This window comes from Streptopelia decaocto (genome assembly GCF_964273445.1).
Source record: "Streptopelia decaocto genome assembly, chromosome: 3".
Taxonomy (NCBI): Eukaryota; Metazoa; Chordata; class Aves; order Columbiformes; family Columbidae; genus Streptopelia; species Streptopelia decaocto.
In genome coordinates, this window is record NC_138656.1 from 97,733,530 (window position 1) to 97,756,341 (window position 22,812).

The following is a 22,812-nucleotide window of genomic DNA, read 5'->3' on the forward strand; positions in this document are numbered from 1 at the left end:
ACATGCTTTTGCTTCTCCTAGATGGAGGACTATCATCTTGAAACTGATGACTAGCTAAGACAATCTCTTCCAAATAAATAGTGCTTACAAATGGTAGTAACTTTCTGCAATAGAAAATAAGTATGTCCATTCATAACAGCCCAATGTCACTGCTTAGTCTTTGTTTCTGTCATATTTTATGTTTCTATTCACAAAGATTGACTTAATTTATTTTCTAGAAACTAAGGTAATTTGAAAATAAGCAGAAATCAAACTTTTAAAATGTAATTTGGACTAATTTATTGTCAGAGACCAGTTAATTATTGGTTTCTTTTAAATTGCTATTCTGCCAACGAAAATGAAAACTGTACATAAAGTGGCTTGCGCTGCCTGAATCCATAATTATGTTGTGTAAGTGTTTTTGCAATAGTTACAAAGAAAAACAAAACAAAACAAAACCTTATTTTACTTCATTCAGAGTTTTGGGAGAAACAGCAAAATATATAGGATATTTTGCTTGAAAATAGATCTGTAAAGAACTTCTCTGAAGGACTGTTAAATGAAAAACTGAGTTCGAAATTGGCTTTGAACGTGATGATGCATGTTATAAACTGAAATATTTTGCAAAAGTACATTCCATAGTCTAATTTTGCCTTAAATCAATTATTTAGTTACAGTTGTTTGACAAGCATTTATTACTTTATTTGGCATATTTTAACTATAACACTTTTCCTTCTTTCTTTTGACAGTTTTACCTAGTCATACTTGTGGCAACCCAGGAGAAATACCTAAAGGAGTACTTCATGGAACAAGATTCAACATTGGAGATAAAAGCCGATATAGCTGTATCTCTGGCTACATCCTGGAAGGTCATGCCATGTTGACATGTATTGTGAGTCCTGGAAATGGTGCATCATGGGATTTCCCAGTTCCTTTTTGCAGAGGTAAAAATGAAGACATGAAATATCTTTAAAATATTAAGGCAATAATAAAAATAGCAGATTAAATAATTTTTTATTTAATTTTATTTAATTTTATTCTACTCTATTTTAACTTTATTTGTGTAAATGTACTAACATGCTGCCTAAAAATATACACCATTTAAAATATTAATCACAATTCAGAAGCAATGGCTGTCCAGAGTTTACATTCAGAGGCAGATATAATGTACTGATCTTTTTTCCTTTTCATTTACATGAGGGATAGCTATAGCAATTTGACAGCAGGACCTGGCAAATGCTTTTGCAGCTTTCTGCTTTTGGAAACTTTCTGCCAGGAAGGAGAAGCTTGAAATCCTCAACAATATGATCTTTGAAAAGGACGTCTGGTGTTTTAATCCCTTTGAGTCTAATTCCTGCTCAATGCACGGATAACTTCGAAGTTAGGTCAGGTTGCTCAGGGCTTTGCCTAGTAGAAATTTTAATATCTCCATGGATGGAGATTCTAAAGCCTCTCTGGAAACATTTTCTAATGCTTAGCTTTCCTTATTTTCATGTCCGATTGGAATTACATTTTTACAGATTATATCCATTTCCTCTTCTCATCTTGTGGACCTAGGAAAAGATTCTGGCTCCATCTTTCCTAAACTAAAGAGCACAGTTAGATTTTCTTATAGCTTCTTCTTGTCAGGGCTGAAAAATCCATTTTCTTCATTCTCTAGTCTTATGTATCATGTTCTTTAGCATCTTAACCGTTTTAGCGGCCCTTCTCTGGACTTGTTCTAGTCTGTCAATGTCAGTATCTCGTTTGTACTGGAGGACCCTACGGTGAACACAGCATTTCAGATGGGGCCTCCTGAGTCTCAAGTAGATGAACTAACTCTCTTTAACTCTTTATCTGCTGGCTATGTTCTTGCTCATGCACCGCAATATGAGGTAAGCCTTCAATGCTGTGAAAAGTTCACCACTGACTCAGTTTGTGTTTCACCAGGACCTTAGGTCATTTGGTCAGAGCTGTCACCTAGCAAATATGTTTTGCATGTGATGATTCTCTTCAGGGTATAACACTTTTCATTTCTGTTTTGGAACTTCATGAGATTCCTGTCACCTCATCTTTCCAGCTCATCAAAGCCTGTCATTGAAGCCTGTCTGAATGGCAGCCCCATCACCCAAAACATTTGCCTTATTTATCTTGGTGTTGAAATATTGTGCACTACAAGTCTAAAACATTTTGAAAGTTAATTTCATTCTCTGGAGTAACTCCACTAACAGCTGATTTATGACATGTGACTACTTCTAAATGAACTTTGCAAAATTAGGTTCTCAATTCTCAGTAATTTTGAGAATCCCTAGTTGATTATAGTTACATGAACCTAGATTTTTATGAAGATAACATTAGGAATACTAATTGGATTAGTGATATTACAATGGTAAGCTTTTTCTTACAATGAAAATATCTGTGATGGAAAGACCATGTAAATATTATGAAAAAGACACCCAGTTATTGGAGGGAAAATAAAGAATAAATAAAGACGACAAACTAGTAAAAAAGATCATATGTCAGAAAGGTCAAGTTCCAGATTTAAGAAATATTATTGGAGAAATACTTTGGTGAAGAATATATAAACAAGAAGGTATTCTTAGAACACATAAATGGAGAAAGAAAGAAGAGTTCATGATTCACTATAGAGTAAGATAAGCTAAATACAGAGATTCGGAGCTGATATTTTAAAACATCTAGCAAAGATAAATTGACGGTTTTTGTGTTATCCATACTTTCTGAGGTAGCAAGAAATTCTCTCATGTAATTTTTTTTCAACATCTGAGATCAGACAAATGTGATTTTATAAGTTTAAGGAGGAGAAAAAGATGTTCTGATCTCAGCATTTATCCTTTTATTAAAACAAATAAACAAACAAACAAAAACCTAAAAAATATAAAGGTAAAGAAAAATAAATTTACCAACAATTCTGCTTATTGATGTTTCATTATATGATAAAGTGAGAATATTTTCCCAAATCTAATTTTTACAGTGACATGGCAGATTCCTGCCTGAACAATTTTGTTCATTTTCAGAAAAATCTGAAAGGGTGATGCAATGTTTACATTGAGATGAAATTTCAATGAAACTCATTGTCACTGGTCAAATAAGAAGTCAAAGACGTGTTTCAGGAAAAGCAGTCAGGATATACTTTACAAGTTCTTACACAGTAGTGTAGGACTGACTAGACCACAGCCCATGCAGATACAGACGCAGCTACAAGTATTCTTTTTTTATATATATGTGTGTCTAAGTACGTATATATTTACACACACACACATATTTATATTTATATTTATATTTATATTTATATTTATATTTATATTTATATTTATATTTATATTTATATTTATATTTGTATTTGTATTTGTATTTGTATTTGTATTTGTATTTGTATTTGTATTTATATTTATATTTATATTTATATTTATATTTATATTTATATTTATATTTATATTTATATATTATTGTTTTAATGTGTATCAGTAGGCATGGAGGGACCTGATAAAAGAAATTAAAAGATGCCAGGTCAAAGCCGGATCTGTGCAATAAATGACTGGAAGACAGGAACAAAAATGAGATGAAAGTACAATGAAAGTATGGTCAACATACCCAGAATGATATAGTAAATTCAAATAATTCAAAAGAGGACTTCAGTCTGAACTTATGAACATGAGCAAACTTAACATCAGAGGAAGATACAATGACTTACTAAAATTGAAAAACAAACGTAAGGGACTGTCATAAAAAAATGAAACATTTTGTAACTGCACACAAACTTCTTGAAATAACTGGAGCAACTTTCTAATTATTTTTATATATATATATACACACACACATATATATATATTTACATGAAATCTGCAACAGTCATTAAATTGCCCTTAAAGATTTCAACATTTTATCTTTTTGCTTCAAAATTAGGTCTTTACTATTAATTTGTCGTAGGCTGTTATTTTAAGGGATCATTATCAGCATTAGAATAAAAATATATTCTGAAGTGCTGTATCATCATATCACTGGAAAACAGCTTAGGATACTTACCTGAAAAAGAAGACACTCTTTATAAGATATCCAGAAGACTGATTATTTTTCCTGTGGGAGAGTATGAGATTACAGACTGTTCATTAATCTTGAATTTCTTAATCTAGCTATCCACTCTTAAGATCATGTTTTTGCATAAAAAAGGTGGCAGAGTTGGAGTTTTGATTTTAAGTTTGCTCAAGCGTGTACTATCAGTTATTATAATAACTGAACATTTCTGCCAGGTAAACTAGTTTGTCCATCACTATTTCGGTCTTATTTGAAATTTATACCTATGTTAACTAATAGATCAAATTTACTCTCCAGGGTGGATGGAGGGGTCTTTGGAATAGGAATAGGTCTTTGATAAGACAGAATAAATAAGAATTGTAAAAGGCTACTAAATCAAGCACAATGTTTACAAAGAAAAAATGGACCAATCTCAAGCCCCAGAAATTACAAGACTACCGCATTGAGTCCAGTATTTTCAGGGCAAATAACTTTGCACAACCCCACTAGGCACTGGGGTCTGCTTAGATCAAGCTCACTAAAACATCAAAGCTAAAATGTTCAAAGTAGTCCTACAGCTGCAATTGATGCCTACAGGTGCCTAAACAAATGACAACAATTTCTTTATTTCTGTTTTGCACATACTATTGACTTGAAGTGAGAAATCTGACTTTTTAATATACATAAGATAGACAACATTTTCCTAAACCACAGTAATTTCTGAAATTTTAACAAAATAAATCCCTTTCTACTTAGAGAGCAATCCAAATTATTTTGAAGTGTCCTTTGAAAACCCTTGAAAGAAAAAGATTCATCTTAGATGCATGGTCTAATGAGTATTTAATTTATGTGAAGTTGATCAACAGCAAAAGAATCAATTGAGAAAGGGAGGCAAACTGATTACAGAACCTATCTGGGATTCAGTACATCTGGGTTAAAGTGATGACAGACAAAAAACCCCCAACCTTCTGACAACTTTCTAATTTTTGAAACACAGAACAGAAGAACAGGTGTTGGCTTTTACCTATTCAAAATAAAGCCTATAAACACCTAAAATATTTAAAAAAAAATATTAACAAGTAAAATTGAATATTTTGACGGTTAAAGAGCTGGCTGCCAGTTGGAACTAGGTTAGATCAGTGAGTTTTCTGATGATTGTGTAATACTACACCATTGTAACACATAGCAGGGGTTTTGATCTTCATGAATCTTGCAGTTCGTCTTCTTGGCATTTAGCATTGACACACTAAAACTCAGCATTGTTATACCATGACTCGGTTTCAGGTTTTTATCAGTAGCTATTTTAAAATGGTAATTTTAAAGTCTTATTTTAAAAAGTCATGTAACTCCTCATATTAACCATTTCCAAAATATCCAAAACATATATCTGGGAAAACATCCGTGATTATTTCATAGTTGTATTTTCTGTACTAGAAGAATTTTATTAAATGAGGTACAATTATCTACTTTTTCACAAATGAACTAAAGAAAAATGCCATTAAATAATGAATTTAATAAATCATAGAATCATGGAATCAGAGTATCTTATGTTGGAAGGGACCCATAAAAATCATCAAGTCCAACTCCCTGCTCCTCTCAGGACTACCTGAAAATAAAATGTATAACTATAAGAGCATCATCCAGATACTCCTTGAACTCTGACAGACTTAGTGCTGTGACCACTTCCCTGGGAAAACTGTTCCAGTGACTGACCACCCTCTCAGTGAAGAACCTTTTCCTAACGTCCAGTCTGAACTTCCCCTGACACAGCTTCATCCCATTTCCTCATGTCTTGTCCCTGGTCACCAGAGAGAGGAGATCAGCAACTCTGCCTCTGCTGCCCGCCTTGAGGAAGTTGTACAGTGCAATGAGGTCACCTCTCAACCTTCTCTTCCCCAAGATGAACAAGCCAAGTGACCTCCACCACTCCTCATGAGTCTTGCCCTTGAGGCCTTTCACCATCTTGGTCACCCTCCTCTGGACACAGTCTGATAGTTTGATGTCCTTCTCGTATTGAGACACCCAAAACTGCACACAGTGCATGAGGTGAGGCTGCACCAGTGCAGTGTAGAATGGGACAAGCACCTCCCTCGACCAGGTGGCAATGCTGTACATGATGCACCCCAGGACACAGTTGGTCCTTTTGTCTACTAGGGCACACTGTTGGCTCATGTTCAACTTACCATTCACCGAAACCCAAACCCTCAGATCTCTCTCTGCAGGGCTGTGCTCCAACCTCAATAAATAAAAAACTTTTTCAGTGGTATTTTTAATAAAGGATGCTAAATAATGAATGCCTATGGTTTATTTAGAACCTCTAAGGCTGCAATTTTCTTTAGTTGATATAACTTAGAAAATAAGACTCTAGATGGTGATATGCCGTTTGATGACGATTCACAAAATTTCATCAAAGTTTTTAATTGTATCTATTCTGTTGCTAGTGATAAAGAGGTAAGAAAATTAGTACAAATGACATAACGATAGTAACATTTTCTTTATTACTATGAATCCTTCTCTGCAAGTTAGAGATGTTTTTTAATAGTTATAATAGTAATGTGGTAAAAGGATCTTTCAGATGAGGACCTTTCAGTATAAACTAAAGTTGAATAGTCAATTCTGATTATTTAAATTCAGATTCTAAATTAATTCCAAAAGGTTAGATGAGTTTTATATGTTTGGGGTTTTTTGGTTTTGCTATTATGGAATAATATTATGGAATAAACATTTTTCACTTCCTTAAATGTTTTATTAGTTTTTGTATAAAAAAAGGAACACAGAACATTGCACACTGGAAGGCATTTGTGTGGCAAGGAGAGGAAAGTCCAGTAAAAATGACTGAATGTTCAAAAGATATCTAAACCAATTTAAATAAAGAATTTTTCTAAGTTACTGTTTCTGTTCTTACTGCATCCTTGAATATCCGCTTCGCAGGGTGTGCACCTTACTTACAGCAAGATCTCACTTATGCAAAACACAGTTTACCAAAAGTTTCAGATTGTTATTTTTGGTGAAATGACTCTTTCTAGTTTGAAGAAAAATGTAAGATTTTTCCTTGACTGCCATGGTTCCTCAGTGATTCTTTTGATTTTTACATACATTAACTTGATGGATATGTTTATCTCTATTATCTGAGCTACGTATCTATACAATATATATATTTTTTTTATCAAGTGTTGCCAGCCGTATGTGTTTTCATGCATGCTATATATAAAATGCATATTCTCTAAATTCAGAGCACTTAATTTCAGGTTACTGAGAGACCCAAATGTTTGTAGCTTTATACTTCAAGTAGTCATTTCTGCTGATACAAACACCACTTTGTGCAGTTGCTTACAACTTGAAAATAACCATAAGTGCTTGGAATTAATTACTTGCACATTATAAAATGCTATTTGTTAATCACTTAGAGTATGAATTCATGAGCACTGAGGCACTATCTGCTATCAAATTACTCCAAGCACAGTGACACATTTAGATTGCCAAGCACTGTTCTAGCTCTCTCGAAAGCATAACATAGAGAAGGCCATGGCCAAGAAGGATGATCAGTCCAAGGTGACCAAATAGTTCTGAGGCTAGCTAGTGAAACACAGCATATGTCTGAACCATTTATGTCTCCTACCCTCTGAGCAGTGTGTCTTCTACCCTCCTGCCTTCCTGTGCTCATTCTTAGGCAATTCATTACATTTTAGCATGCAACAATCTGTTTGCCTTAGCCTGGGTGCCACCTATGATGAAAGAAGTCCTCAAAACACAGGCTTCTGGAACATGGGAAATATGTCAGAGGAAAGATAATTCTGTGCAGCTTGCTGTTTTCTGTAGTCTTTCCCTAACACATCCACATCTGTCAGACAGAAAATATCAGCTTTCTGGTCTGAGTTAGTTTCTGTGGTCTTACCTGGCTAATGTTCCCTTTCCATTTCTGAGCTAACTTGATTTCTTGCAAATCTCTTAAAAATTCTCCTATGAATAGATTAAAAACCTATGCATCCCTGTAGGCAGATATTTGTAGTAGCCTAAATTCCTTTGGCTTTCATTGGTAATGCACAGCTTATAAATTTAGATTTTTGCATGTTTTTCCCAGAAATCATCAACTATACAAGCCTTCCTTGTTAGCTATAAAAGTCAGTGCTTTTTAGAGCTCAAAGCTTATTCAAGGGCTCTGCGGCAGAAACACTGAGTAGCATTGTAATTACCACTAGCATGTTACTTAGCATCAGTATAAACATAGTGGGAGATGGTGTAATTGAAAATGTTGTCATAACAAAATTTATCAGCAAGCAGCTAGTACCAAAAACTTATGGCTGATTTAGGATTTTGCACATCTTACTGGTTACCCTGGATAGAAAAAACCTGCTTGCTGGCTTTCAAGGACGCAGGTAGAAGCTACATTCATTGTTAACTGGAACTCATACTCTTACATTTTGATTATTTAAAAAAAAATGAAATCCCACACTGTTATGACAAAATATGAACAAGCAGGAAAAAAGAAAGGGTGGAAATCATCAGGTTTTGGGTTTTGATGGTTCAAAAAAACTTTGATACTGATTATGACCACAGCGGAAATCAATAACTCAATGTTAGTTTCTGTGCTGAATTATTGGCACAGGATGTATCAAGTTAATTTGTTTTTCTTTTCTGGGTTAGATGATGTTTTGAAGTGCTTGAAAGCGATACAGTTAAAAAAAAAAGAAAAAAGTGTCATTCTAGATATTGTTGGATAAAAAGCCTTGATTTCCCTTTCTGATTTATTAGAGTTTTACAAAAATTTCTAATTATTGTGATCTTTGCATGTATCATGCACCAGGAATTTGAATTCTGATTCCCAGCTTGGTCCATGAGTTCTTTAAATTTTAATTCCTTTCCCCTTTTACCCCTCAGAGACACAATGAACCTTTCAATATGCACTGTGCAAAAAGCTAAGAATTGATGGAGGAATCAGAAAAGCAGCCTGATTTCACCAGCGAAAAGAAATCTTTTAGGAGTGTAGATCTATTGCACCCCTAAATCTTCTTCATTTAAAAAAAAAAAAAAAAACAAAAACACATAAATTTCAGGGTCTGCAAGTAAGATATGAAATTTGTTAAAAAAAACCTGCCTTCCTCTAAGAAATTTGTGTGCCAAGAAATCATAAAACTCAAAAGGGCTGAAGCAGCCAAGGTCATGTTACATTTCTTTATGTCAAAATTTATTTCTCATATAGAAAAGTAAAGATAACTACTTGTTCAAATCTACTTAGTAGCTTTCTCTCCTTCTTTTAGTAAATTAGTGGCCTGTATATTACTTAAAGAAATTATTCTGTGTCTGCATTTCTCTCAGTTCTTCCTGTTATTTCTGTCCCTGATTAACTATTTATCCTCTTTTACCAGTCTCCTTTTTTTTTTTTTTTTTTTTTTTTTAATGTCCAGCCACAGTATCCCTCTTTCTTTGAATCAAGTGAATCCTTTTTCCTTCAAATCTTCCCTTAAAACTCACTTTCACTGACAGGCTTTCAACTGTGATTGGGAAGAGCAACTCTACTCCTACCCATCTCTGTTGTCTTAATTAGCCATTCAGTTATTATCCTAATTAGACTGTAAGTTCCTTCTGTCATACACCTTGTCAAGCTATTTGTTTTTAAATCTCCACATGCACTTATAGTATGCAAGTAATTTCTAATGATAGTAGCAGTAAGTAAAGATGATAAAATGGGGAAAAATTAAATGCTCCTCCTGATCATTCACCTATGCAGAACTATTTTTAATTACTACTGTTGTAGCTTTCATAGCTGTATTACAGCACATCAAAAGCCACTTTGTGTGTTTCTAATTTCTTATTCCAATGGATTGCATGGATGACTTTTTTTTTAGGAAAAAAAAATATAGATATTTTAATATCCAATGCTAATAAAATCAGTGTATCTTTAAAGCTTCAGTGAAATGTTATCAGTCAAAGAATAGTACAAAAAGTCTGCTAAACACTTTGGTAACCTATTTAACAACATTCCAGTCTTCCGGTAGTTTGTATTTTTTGAAATTGAGTTCATAGACACTAAAAAAAAAATGTTAACAACTGATGATATGTGGACCTTGGAGGGTCCATTTGGCAACAAAACTTTCTGAATTTATTTGCCATCTGTAAACATCTTGTTTCATAACAAATAACTTGAGAATTGTAAGTATAATTTTATTAAAGCTTCCTAGTTCAGGACAGTATTTAAATCTATGATTTTTTTTTCTACTTTTTTTTTTTTTTTTAAATAGTTATAACAAATTAGAGAGAACTTCAGAAAATAAATGTTAATGATTTTTTAAATCTGTATCACAGAGAGACTAACTATATTTCTGTGTTTCTCTGCCCAGTTTTTGGGCTTTTTCTCTCAACACTTTCGCAGAGCCATAGTACAGGTTCTGCAAAACAGCTGATACAAGGTCTCTCTGCTGATCTTGTCCTTGCTTATCCTGGCAATAAAGTGTCACCAACAAGAAGAGAACAAACAAACAAAACCCCCAAACACAACAAACCACACCCAAACAAAGAAATAAACAAATCTCTGCAGTTTTAAGGCCAGAAAAATGTTCTATTCAGTTCGCCTGGATGGAATTTTATTTCTGTAAATATTCATGGATACTATATGCACAGAAGAGAAGAGCTGGGTTTGCTGTGCAGAAACAAAGATGATGCTTGACTTATTTAAAGTGCAGCTCCACTAGTAATTGATATTCTGTTCATCAGCTGAAGGAGCTTGTGGAGGGACACTACGTGGGACAAGCGGAACTATTGCAAGTCCTCACTTCCCTTCTGAGTATGAAAATAATGCTGATTGCACCTGGACCATATTGGCTGAACCAGGAGATACCATTGCTTTGGTCTTTACTGACTTCCAGTTAGAGGAAGGATATGACTTCTTAGAGATCAGTGGGACAGAAGCACCATCAATATGGTAAGTCAGAGATCTTGCAAAGATCTTCATTTTTTTTCTTTTTTTGGTATTTTGAAAAATGTTAAAGGATATTTAAGATATTTTCTACCTGTTAATAGTTAGTAGTTGTGTTACGTATTTTCCTTTAGTTCTTTCCACGCTACAGAATTGAAAAAAAAGACAGTAATTTCCTTCTGCTCCTTTCCAAGTCTTGATCCTTCCTCTTATTGTCCTCCATCTTCAAGAGGTATATCTGTAAGGTGCCTTAGCAGTGAGCATTTGTTGATATTACATATTCAAACTTCGTATTGGAACATTTTCTGATGAGTCTTGCATGGCTTATCATGATATTGTATGCCAAAAATGAAAGTAGTGAGCAGAATTCAGACTCACAGTAAAACAGAAATATATAGAGAGCAAATAGATGCTGTCTTATCCTAAACAGGTTATACTTCAGTCTTACTACATATACTCAGGTATGCATGTATTATTATCTTGTCTGATGTTAAAACCGTTTGCTTTGCAACATTAGGGCTTAGTAATTGCAATACTAAATCTACATTCTCTGTCCTAAGTAAAAGATGCTAATTCTGTCTATTGGAATGGATTAAATTGCAGAACAGTTTATATTAGGATTTCTCTGTATGCTGCATATATAGATTTTAATTTTTTTAATCTCTGAGAACATCTTGTGCTTGACATTGCTCTAAAATGTAGCCTAGAAAAAAAATACAGATCTGCTGCTTACAGATGACTGATGGTTATTATCATCAGAATGCCTTATTGAAGATCTGAAGCAACCTCACTATTATTTTAATGTCATGATAGGCTAGACAGGACAATATATTAATAATTGCAAAATTCTAGGTAGCATCATATTTCTTGAAAAATTCTATTAAATAAAAATGTGTGGCAAGCATGCTTGGCAAATATGCAAAACCTTCTGGATCTATATAAAAAGATTATTCCTTCACATTTCCACATGACCAAAAATTGTGTAACAGAAGTCAGTGAAAGAGCTTTGTATCAAATTAAGTGCTGTGTCTGACTGTATGAACTACAATATGTGCGTGCCCCTTTTGCCTGTCATGCACAGACATGCATGACAGTTATGACGGCCGATGTTTTCTTATTAAGGGTTCTAAGGGGTAGAAGCTGAAATCTTGAAGGAGAAAAACTAAAGGAACATAAAAATCTATCAATTTAATTTTGTGTATGAGGCTCTAGTAGATGCCAACAACATATTTGCAACTTTGTTGCAAGAAATTAATCTGTCACTGAAATGAACGTGCAAATATAGGAAAAAAAAATCATTTACAGTCATATGTACATATACATTCCCCAGAAGATTTCTGACAGTAGATGATGTAGAAGAATATGAGCAGAAAAAAATGGAAACATATTCTGTATTGATCTCGTATGGTATTGATCAATGTTACACTGGAAATCAGAGATATTATAAGAAACCTATTTCTTCTAAAATTCAATAGAAATCTTTTTATCATTTTCCATGATACTTGTTTTTGTGTTGGAGATTTTTTTTAAAATAGTGTTAAACTCTGATCATTAAAAGCTAAGGATTTATGTGTTCCTAGGATCACTGACAGAAATGTGAAGAAGCTAGGGGAAGTTTTATAAGAAATGTTTAAAGGATTATTGGTAATTTGGAATGAAGCTACACATTCATCTATATTTAAGCCAGAACAGTTGCCACAGCAACTTTAGAGCCATGCTAAATGTAGCGCATGTTGTAATCTGCTAAAATCAATCGTGTTTTTAAATGTGAAGTTGCTTTGTGCTTAGAACTAGTGGTCTAGAGGTGTATTGTCTTAAAATGTGACTGTTTTTTAAAATTGCTCCCTTTTATTATATCTGGCATTGTGTCAACAACTTTATACAGTAATTCTGTGTTAGAAGACATATTCCACTAGCACAATCTGGTAATTATGATCATTTTTTCATATAAAGGAATATTTGGTGTAAAGTAAGCCAAATTTTTTCCTAGTGAATGAATAGAAAGACATAGAAAGACAAAATAGGAGCACTGCAAAAGCTAATAAAAGACTGAGAATAAAGAAAATAATTTCAGACTGATAATTCTTTAGTGGTTTTACTGTATGGTGCAATAGGTCTGGATTACCCTCTCCAGACATATCAACAAGGTTAGAAGTAGTTCCATCATGATTATAGTAAAAACTGGATGGACCTTTTTTAAGTAAAGCAGTGAAATTCAAGTTTGTGGGGGTTTGTTTGTCTTTGGTTTTTTGTTTATTTGTTTTTTTCTAAAGAGCAGTTATATAGCTCTGGATCTTGAATAGATGTTCACATATGGATGACCACATTTTTAATCCTGCTTTGGATCAATATGAGTGTCAACAGGCTTAGAAAGATGAACATTAGTGTTTGAAAATGAATGCAAACAAGGTAGAATAAGCTTTTTAATCTGTGAAGGATTTAAAAGTATTATTAGTTAGACTGTAAATGAAAGAAATCTTTTGGAATTTAAATAACTTGCTTAACTTGCACAATATGATATTACGTAAAGGAGTTTTAGATGTAAAACATGTTTATCTTGAGTTGGTAAGGTCTTGTTCGCAATGCTGAATACAGTTCTTCTGGGAGCGTAACAGAAAGAGCCTCTTTGCACTGTCTGGTGTCCATCTCCATGTCTACCAAATGGCTGGATTTTTTTAATCTGAAGGGCTACTCTATTGTTAACTATGAGAAATTAGAAAAGAAATAAAAAAAAAAAAGAGTTGCTTGCGTAATTTTTGAACATTAAATATAACTTTTTACATACTTCCAAACATGACCATTTAGACTTCACCTTAAGTTAGATGGTACTTAAATGAAGCTTGAATCTAGAGATAGTGTCAAGAAGTATTTGAAAAGCCCAGGCTGAATGAACATGGTATTGAATTAAAATCAGGAATATATCACTTGAGGAAAGCATCCTTTTGAGAATCTTTTAATGAGCCTTTCCAAAGACTCCCTAAGACTGAGGTGGGTTGTTTTCTGTTTGTTTGTTTGTTTATTTTTTAAATTTGGACTGAATATTTTATTATTTGCAGGTTAAGTAAAGCTGGGCAACTCACATGAGCATAGATAGGCCTGACTCAGGCTTTTTCATGTAAATATGCCTTTGCCATAATTTTTGCAAGACTGAAAACTAATTTGACAAAAAATAATGTCTTAGACTATTGCAGTATGAATGAAACGTGATTATGATGCTAAGAATTATTCTAAAATTATTATATTTTAACTTTTAATTTATTTTTCCTTTTTTTACTTTACAATACTGATGTTATATTACTGTACTTCCACTTAAACCTAAAATTATTAGCCTTCAAATTTTTGTCAGTATTTGCCAATACAAGAGAATGACCTACACATTATATTTTTTAGTCCAAATTAATTTCCTAGTACTATTTAAAAATACTTTTAAGATTATTCTGACCTCCTTATAAATCATCTAAATATCCTAGTGCAAAGCCATAAAAATGCATGGGGATGTGAGTGATCTGGAAGCAGCAATAATGAATTATTATAAGCTTGGCATGCAGTTTGATGTAAGTACCTGGAGTCATCTGAAACTCACTTCTTATTTCTGTGTTAATGAATAACTCTTATAACAGCTGTTTCTTAGATAAATACACCGGTCTAAGCATTTAGATATAATTCAAAACAATAGTATTTCACTCCGCGTGTTTCCTGTCCTGTTTATGAAGATCTATCTTAATCTTACCACCCCCATTGTGAGAGATCTCTAACAAAGTAATGCATGAGATTATGAAGTGGTCTAAATCACCTTTTTGATAGACACCTATGGCAGGAGGTCCATACATAGTGAGCTGAATTTTTAGCTCAGAATTACATAATTATACAGCTAAAGAGCACCATCTATTGGCTTACTGTGAAAAGATGGATTGCTTGTGGATGCAGCTTCAATAAAGTTGTTGTTATACACCACAAGAAAGGGTTTGTGATGTCCTCTTGGCAATTTAAAGTTCTATTTTCTTTTCCTTCTCCAACAGAAGAGAAAGGATGTGCCATGGCCATGCAATGAGAGGAACAGCCTTATCATTTGGGAACACTATTACAAATTTTAATAATGCATTTATAATTAGTCACTAATTTTAGCCTCTTTAGAGACCTGCTGACAGTCATTCTTTTTTGTCACCTGTGAAACTCTACAAATCCATATGTTTGTATTGTAGATGCTGGTAAAAAAAGGGTTCTCTTGCAGCCTTTTGTGAGCTTTTACATTTCTCTAGGTTTTAACTAGATTTCCCCTTTTACCTGTTTTGTTTAGGAAACTGGATTCAATAAGTGTAAGCTTCTGTACTTCGTAACTTGTCTGTCTGACCTGCAATGAACCACGTTTCTTTTTTTTTTTTTTTTTTTGCCAGGAAAAGAAGTTGCATAGTTATCCTCAAATTCTTTCTCTTAACTTCCACGTTGCAAAGTTTCCAGTTACTGTGTAAAAATCCCATAGTCTATCACATTTAAAAATCAGCATTAATGTTGTTCAGCACTTGAACATTATCAATCAGATATATGTAGCATACCCCATTTGTTCAGACTCCTACTACAGTACGCACCATCATTAGGCATTTGCATACTGCAAACTGAATAACTGACAGAAGAATCCCTAAAATAAGAAATATGGCAAATCCTGTGTCTCTGTTAAAGACTCGGTGGAATACACATGTTCTCCAGCTTCTGCGTCCTGCCAGTTGCTGCCTTTGCTGCTGATGCTTGTTTCTCTTGGTTTCTCCTAGCCATTTTCTTATGGCAACACCAGTGCTCCCACTGCTCCCTTCCCCTCCCACCAACATTTCCAGCTTCTGCATCCTTCCTCAGTATTTGCTGTCATCTTTGATCATTTCTGTTTAAAATGCAAACAACGTGCTGAACTTGAGTGCCTGTGGAGTTCTGTAATCTTGGAATGAATGTCTCACTGGTGTCAGAGTTGTTAGGCATAATCTCAGGATCATCCCACTCACAGATAAGGAATTTGGAAAGAAAATAGACAGAGTGTTTTGCACAGGATGCCAGCTATTTATATAAAACATTTCATATAGGCATTTGATATACCCTAGTTCTTTAAGTATTGCTTTCCAGAGACTCTTAAAATTTCCTAAGTGGGAAATAGCATGTTTTAATTCAGTAGCTATATCCAGTTCTTTGGCATAGCAGTTTCTATACCCAAACACATGCAGATAAACAGTTTCTTCACTCCTACAGTTTTTCAATAATAAAGATTAATAAGTTGATCTCATCAGTGACGTGTCTTGTACTTTGCTATATTTATCAAAATCATCACGTTCCAAAATGGATTTGCTGCAGACATTCAAACTCCTGCTTGAAAAAATGAATTATCCACAGTTCTAAGTAAATTCCGAGCAGACTTGGGAAAATATAATGAACATTGCTAAGTACCTTTGGAGTCCATAGAAAGAAAAAACAACATTGATGGGAGAGGTAGTGAACAGTTCCTCCCCCTAACATTTCTTTACAAGGAATGAAGAATCCAGACTACTGCTTGTATGAAAACAAAACTACAATGAAATTGTCATTTTAAAACAGGGTTACATTCTTTCCCACATCCTGGACATTGTCTTCCTTTTCAGCATTCTAATGGCAATTTTTCATCTGTTTGTTTCTTTGTTTGTTCTTTGTTTGTTTGTTCTATACAGGCAAACATATGTGATTTTGTTTGTTTTATTATTTAAGTGTATATTAGATAATATAGTATATATTACATGAGGAGATGTGCTGTGCTGGTTGCAGTGAGGAACCCTCAAATTCTAATTGTTAAAATGACTATAATGAAGAAGTGAATAAAGAGTGCAAGTAGTGGTTTCAAAAATAAGTTGAAGTGTAACCTCTGAATTTTTATGTGATTTCTGAGTTGCTGGCATTGAACTGGAATAAAGGGGATGATTGAGGGAATACATGACTGGAGTTGGGGAATTGGAAGACAAGAATGAATCTAACATTAGAAGAATTTTGTTTGGGTAGGTTGAGGGATAGTGTGGCAGATTTTAGAGAGTTGGTAAGGTTTTGGAAACAGCTTCAGGATGGGTTGGAGGGGCTGGGAAATGTGAACTTCAGAGCAGCAATGTGTGAATTTGGTGTTCTATGTCAGAAGAGCCTTTGAAGAGTGATGTCTCAAATGAGCCGGGGAAGTGTACTTGAGTCAGCCTTTCCACTTGCAGAGTGAACAAAAACATCCTAAACCCACAGGAAATACCATTGTCACTAATGTTGTCACTTTCATCCAGCAGAAATATCCTCTCTCCTTTCCTCTTCCCCCAAAACAGGATTGTTTTGGCACCTATACCTGTGCTATGCAGGACAGCAGTGAAAGCTGTCCTGCCCTCCTCTTTCATGGTAGATACGTGGTAGCTATATCAGTGTCCTGTGGACTTTTCCCCAGATACAGGGCCATATAATGGTGGCAAGTGCTGAAATATGTATGTAATTCGCTGAGAACTTCCAGTAGAAATGTAACAAAACAGTTTCCTATTCTCCCTTTTGGACCACAGCTTTCATTTGGATTATATATTAATCTTGTGTTCAGAGATGGATGTGATGGAAATAATCCAACTGGAAAACAACAACAACAACAATAACAACAACCAAACAAAAATAAACAAATAAACCAACCAAACAAAAACTTGGTAGAGTCCTGATGCAAATGCAAATCTATTTAAAGCTTAGTTAATAATTATGTTTAGCTTATGGTAATATCTCACACAGAAATCTTGCAAAACATGTATTTAAAGAAACAGTATCTGAAATGCATTGTTTATCTTTTGTAGTATCTTTATGCTAAATAATATATATTTTAACTATATGCATAAAAGTATGTGGAAGATTTTGCCAAGTTTTTAACCCTAAAATAAATAAAATGGTAAATGTGCTTCATGGTAGTAGTAGTGACTAAACTAATATAATCTCTTGCTTGTGCTAGCTGTAATGATATAGAGACCACTTAGCTGTTAACACCTGCATGTGAATGTTGTATGAGGTGAGAAGTACAGAAGCAGTAAATTGATGCTTTGCACCTATTAATTTACAGCCTACTGTGCTGAAGATGTGTAAAGGCTTCATTCATACCACATCACAAACTGACAGGAACATAAGAGTGAGAGAACTAACTTAAGGAAGCACTAAGACCTACAGTATAATTTTTCACCACATTTAAAATAAGATGAAAAGTGCTAGATTTTTTAAATTAACTATGTGAACAAGGTTTAAATACATTAACAAAGAGCTTGGATTGCTTAAAATACCACTACCATTACTATCTTTCTAAAGATACTGTCTAACGTTGGGAATTCAGTATGCTCCTAAAACTTCCTTCTGCTACATCTGTTGCATTTTTCCAGAATATCTATACAGGTAGCCTAGTCTTCTCACAAAATCCTTGAAAATATATTTAGGAAAATATATTTTAATGATTATACCAGCTCATACCAGTGTAATCAACTACGGTTAGAAGATTTTTTTAGAGATATTTATGAATCACTGCATTTCTGTACCTCTCCATTGCAGTCAGCCTCAAGTGTAGCTTCCTAGTAAGACAAAATCTACAGATATTTTGACTTCTGGAATTGTATATTACAACCTTTTTTCCTGCTTTTGCCATGTAGCTCTACCAGTGATTCTAGATTTGCTTACAATAATTACGGTAGTTCTAAAAAAACACACCTACTCCCTTGTTTAAAAACAAAACCAAAGCAAGCCCAAGTCAAAACAAACAAATAACAACAACAACAACAAAACAACAAAACCACAAAAGCAAACAAAAAACCCCACAAACAAAGTAAAACTGGAGTTGACTAGTATTTGTATCTGTGGAGGTCTTTGTTAGCATGTGAGAAGGAAACAGATTAATGATAAAATCTTGCTGAGAACATGTGTATGTATGTAAATATGAAAAGTTACAAAACTGATGTAGTAATATGCTTCACTTCATCTGGGTAAATCAAAACTTACAGATATCAGTACTGGGAATATTAGATCAGTCTGTAAAAAGAAATTATTCCCTGGAGCTTAAGCCAAGTTCTAGTTTTGTTGCTGGTACCCAGTTAAGGAATAACATAATAAAGAAAAACAGCCATGGTGTATCAAAGCTACACTGACAAGGGTAGTGCCCTCTTATCCCATTAGGATAAGTGAGGATGAAGGATGAATGGCACCTTGCCAAAATCATCTTTTCTGACATGCTGTGGTTTTCTATGTTTAATTTAAAATATATTAGAATTATAATACTAGCTATTGCCGTTTTCTTAAATATATACTAGGGGCTTTTAAATACGTATTGATTTTTTAAAAATATTTTTTCAAACATCTGAGCATATGAAAATCTGATTGGTAGGAGCTGGCATAGTTGAGTGCATTCTTACATTCTAGCAAGCTAAAAGGCAAATAAAACAATCTTTGCCATTATTTTATATATATATATATATATTAATAAGGATAGACTTTTAGGATATAAGAATGAAATGTGAATATGTCTGTTTAATTTTTGTCCTGGATGTAATGAAAACTACTAAAACATGGCACAGAACAACCAAAACATTTGTTAGTAGGGTGTTTTGTTTTGTTTTGTGTGTTTTTTTCCAACAAGATATACAGAAGTGGGGACACTCCCTCAGGAAACTTTTTCTGAATCTCCACCGCAAGCTTCTTTGACTAACTACTTATCCGTTTTTTTCATGGTTCTTCTGGTACGATCAGTGCTATAATCTACAGCAGCTCAGAGTAAACCTGTCAATGAACTGTTCTTACAGTTAATAAATAACTTGGCCCCTGGTATCTCTGTTTAGTTAGCACACAGAATGCATTGATTACTTCTTTGACTCTAAAAGAATGTTAAATTGAATTTAAATAACATGTTCATTGATAGTTACTCTTTTTTAAATATCTGCACAGTAGGCTAGCAATTGGACTTAATGGGTTTTCTGCAGAGGTCTGCACTTAGAAAACACTGTGCTGTTTTGTATCTCTGATGTTTTAAAGCAATAGTTACAGCACAGAAAGTTAAGATATGATGTGTAGCAGTGCCTGAACACCGTTTCTGTTTTTCTCATCTCCTAAGTAGGCAAGGGAGGGGATAACTACCTGGGAAGGGAATTTCCTGTGGAAAAAAGGAAAAACAAGGATTTTCCTGGTTAGACAGTTTAGCCAAGTTTGCAGCAGTACCACAGTAAAGAACATGAACTTCAAATATAAACAATCTAAAATAGAATTAAAAATACAAGTACTAAGAATTATTTCTATACACTGAATGCTTTGTATCTGATAAGTATCTTAACTGAAAAACTATTCAGTATGCTAATAAGACTGGAAAATAAATGCATCCCAGTTTTAGTGAAGCAGATACGATAGGAGAGGTAGAAAGGAGATGCAAGTATTTCAGGTCAAAAAGTGAGAACTTATATTAGGACAATTGTTATTGTATTTTTATCTAGGTATTAAAATCTAATGGTTAGAAATAATATAGTAAAATATTATGGGAAGATCTGACTAACAGAATGGAATTGTGTAATTCTAAATTTGGGCAAAACACTATGTAGAGATATGTGATTGTCCACATCAGGAAGAGATTATTCATGTGGTTTTATTTTGTATTCAGATCTTTTGGAAATTATACATAAGATATTGAAAGAAAAGCTTGATTCCAGATACTATTCTGTACCAGAACAAAAGTCATACTTTTATTTGAATGTATTCATTTTGCTCACCTGTTTTGAAATTAGAACAGCAGGACCAAACTACTAAACAAACATACAGGAAGTAACGTGTAAATTGATTTAAGTAACTTCAAATGAGGTTTATAAATGTTGTAGTTAGTTGTGTTGCCACAATAATCTACAGTTGTCATTTTTAGCTGACTGAAGTAAGGTCAGTTTAATTTACAATACGCACTGAAAGAGAAGGATAAATTCTAACAGAGCATATATGCAGATTTACTGGAGTGTCGTTTGTCATCTTTCTGTGTACATAAAAATATCATTAATATTACAAGGTTGAGCACTCAAGAAGAAAGGATGCCAGCTTTAGTTTGACCCACTTGTACATAAAAGTTGACTTAGCTTTTTAATTATGCCATCAAATGCTCTTATTTCTCACTGTGCTCTGAGACTGAATTACTGTTGTGCATTTAAAGAGATGTTAGTCAGTATGACGGCTGCTACATATGTTGAAATGAGTCGTTGTGCACATTATCCAGGATATTAATAGCAAAGAAAGGAATGATTAAAACAAACTGAGCACTGCTTTAAAAACTGTGTCTTATACATGTTTTTTCACAAGGTTGCTGTCTCATGTTAATACCTCCAGACAAGATTTCTGCAGGTTCTTGCTAATATTGTGAGCTTCATTTCTCGTATAGTTGGGTTCAGCTCCTTTAGCTCTTCTTTTAGCTGCAACTAGAGCACACGAGAGCTTGAACAAAATAAATAGAATACCAGGTACTCAAGACTGACTTGTGTTTTGTTTTGTTTTGTTCTGTTTTGGTTTGTTTTTTTTTTCCTCTTTTATCAGATTTGTTTGTTGCTGTTTCTAATATTCTGACTTTAGACTTTATTGAATTAAAAGAATCTTTTAAATATGAATGCCAAATTTAAAGTTTATATGCATCCCTTTTGTTCCGTAAGAAAATATTGTGCAATTATAAACAAAAAAAAGATGCTTTAAGGTTCAGCAGTATTGTAAGTGAGCACACTTAAAGATAGTGAAAATCTTTTTCTTCCCTCATTATTCATGTATACTTTTAAATTGTTTTCAGTTATGTTTAACCACATGAATGAATCTAATTTTTTTTAAGAAATGAATAAATTTGAAATATTTTCATTTAAAAAAATGCCACTTTGAAACTTGAATTTCCTTCTAGTAGTTATATCATAGGAATTGCTCAAGACTCTTCTGTAAATCGTGTAATGTTAGAAATTTCTACAGGAGACTGAGGGCTGTATCTCAGTTTCACAGACTGAGAGTGTTGCTTGGATTTGCTATAAACATCCCAATTTACTTATCTTCACTCTCTGGGGGAAAAAAAAAAAAAAAAAGTTTTATCTACTTTGAAAGAAATGGCAATTTTTGATAGAGCGAGGTATAGCATTTCACTTTGTTAAGTAATAAACATATTTTTAAAAATAGACAGCAGTTTTCCTCTGGAAGCTTCTAAATATTTAAATATATTTTTAGAAAAAATGTGAAAGCATTAAAAATCACCATTAGTATTTTCTGTTTCTGAGGTCCAAACTGTAGTTTGCTAAAATGTTCTTTTGATATCGTCTCCTCAAAGATGTTAGGACAAGTGCTGCCTACTACCTTGATGTTGTTCCCAACTGTTGTTCCCTATTTATTGCTCTTTCATTCAGCCATGATGGATCCTTAAAGAATATCTTCTATACTGGAAAGAAAAAGGTAGAAAGAGTAAAGAATTTCTTCTGTATGTCATGTGCACCCCATGTCTGATGTGGATAGAAGAGATTGACTTCCAAATAAGGGTGTAATGGATTATAACATTCACATGCAGTTAATTTCATTTCAATCCAACTATGTGTTTATATAACAGATTAGCTTAATGATAGACTGGCAAATTTAAAATTGAGGTCAAGAATTCAGCTGCCAGGAAAAAAGCTTGTCCTCATAACCTTGGAAGTGAAGCAGAGGAGGAGGATACATGAGCTGCTCACCTGAATCTCTGTGACATGATTCTCAGTGCAGTATTGCAATGAACAAACCTTTGTTAAGCATATTAGAAAGGTGTATGTAAAACAGCATTAGACCAAAACTAGAACACTGAAGCCAGACTGTTCACAGATTTAAAAGGATGTTTGAAAACTAGATAGGTAATTTTAAAAGAATGAAAAGATGATTGAAGAACCATGCTCATGTCATCA

At 33.7% G+C, this 22,812-nt stretch overlaps 1 protein-coding gene across 1 annotated transcript in view; it reads left to right on the top strand.

The window, feature by feature from the left end:
- Positions 1 to 22,812, top strand: part of CSMD1 (CUB and Sushi multiple domains 1) — a gene marked incomplete at both ends in the record, with an annotated part of 1,064,284 nt that overhangs the window by 537,049 nt on the left and 504,423 nt on the right. Inside the window, 2 exons of the mRNA XM_082048870.1 lie at positions 729 to 923; positions 10,702 to 10,909. Coding sequence (XP_081904996.1) covers positions 729 to 923; positions 10,702 to 10,909 — 403 coding nt within the window. The remainder of the gene's footprint in view (positions 1 to 728; positions 924 to 10,701; positions 10,910 to 22,812) is intronic.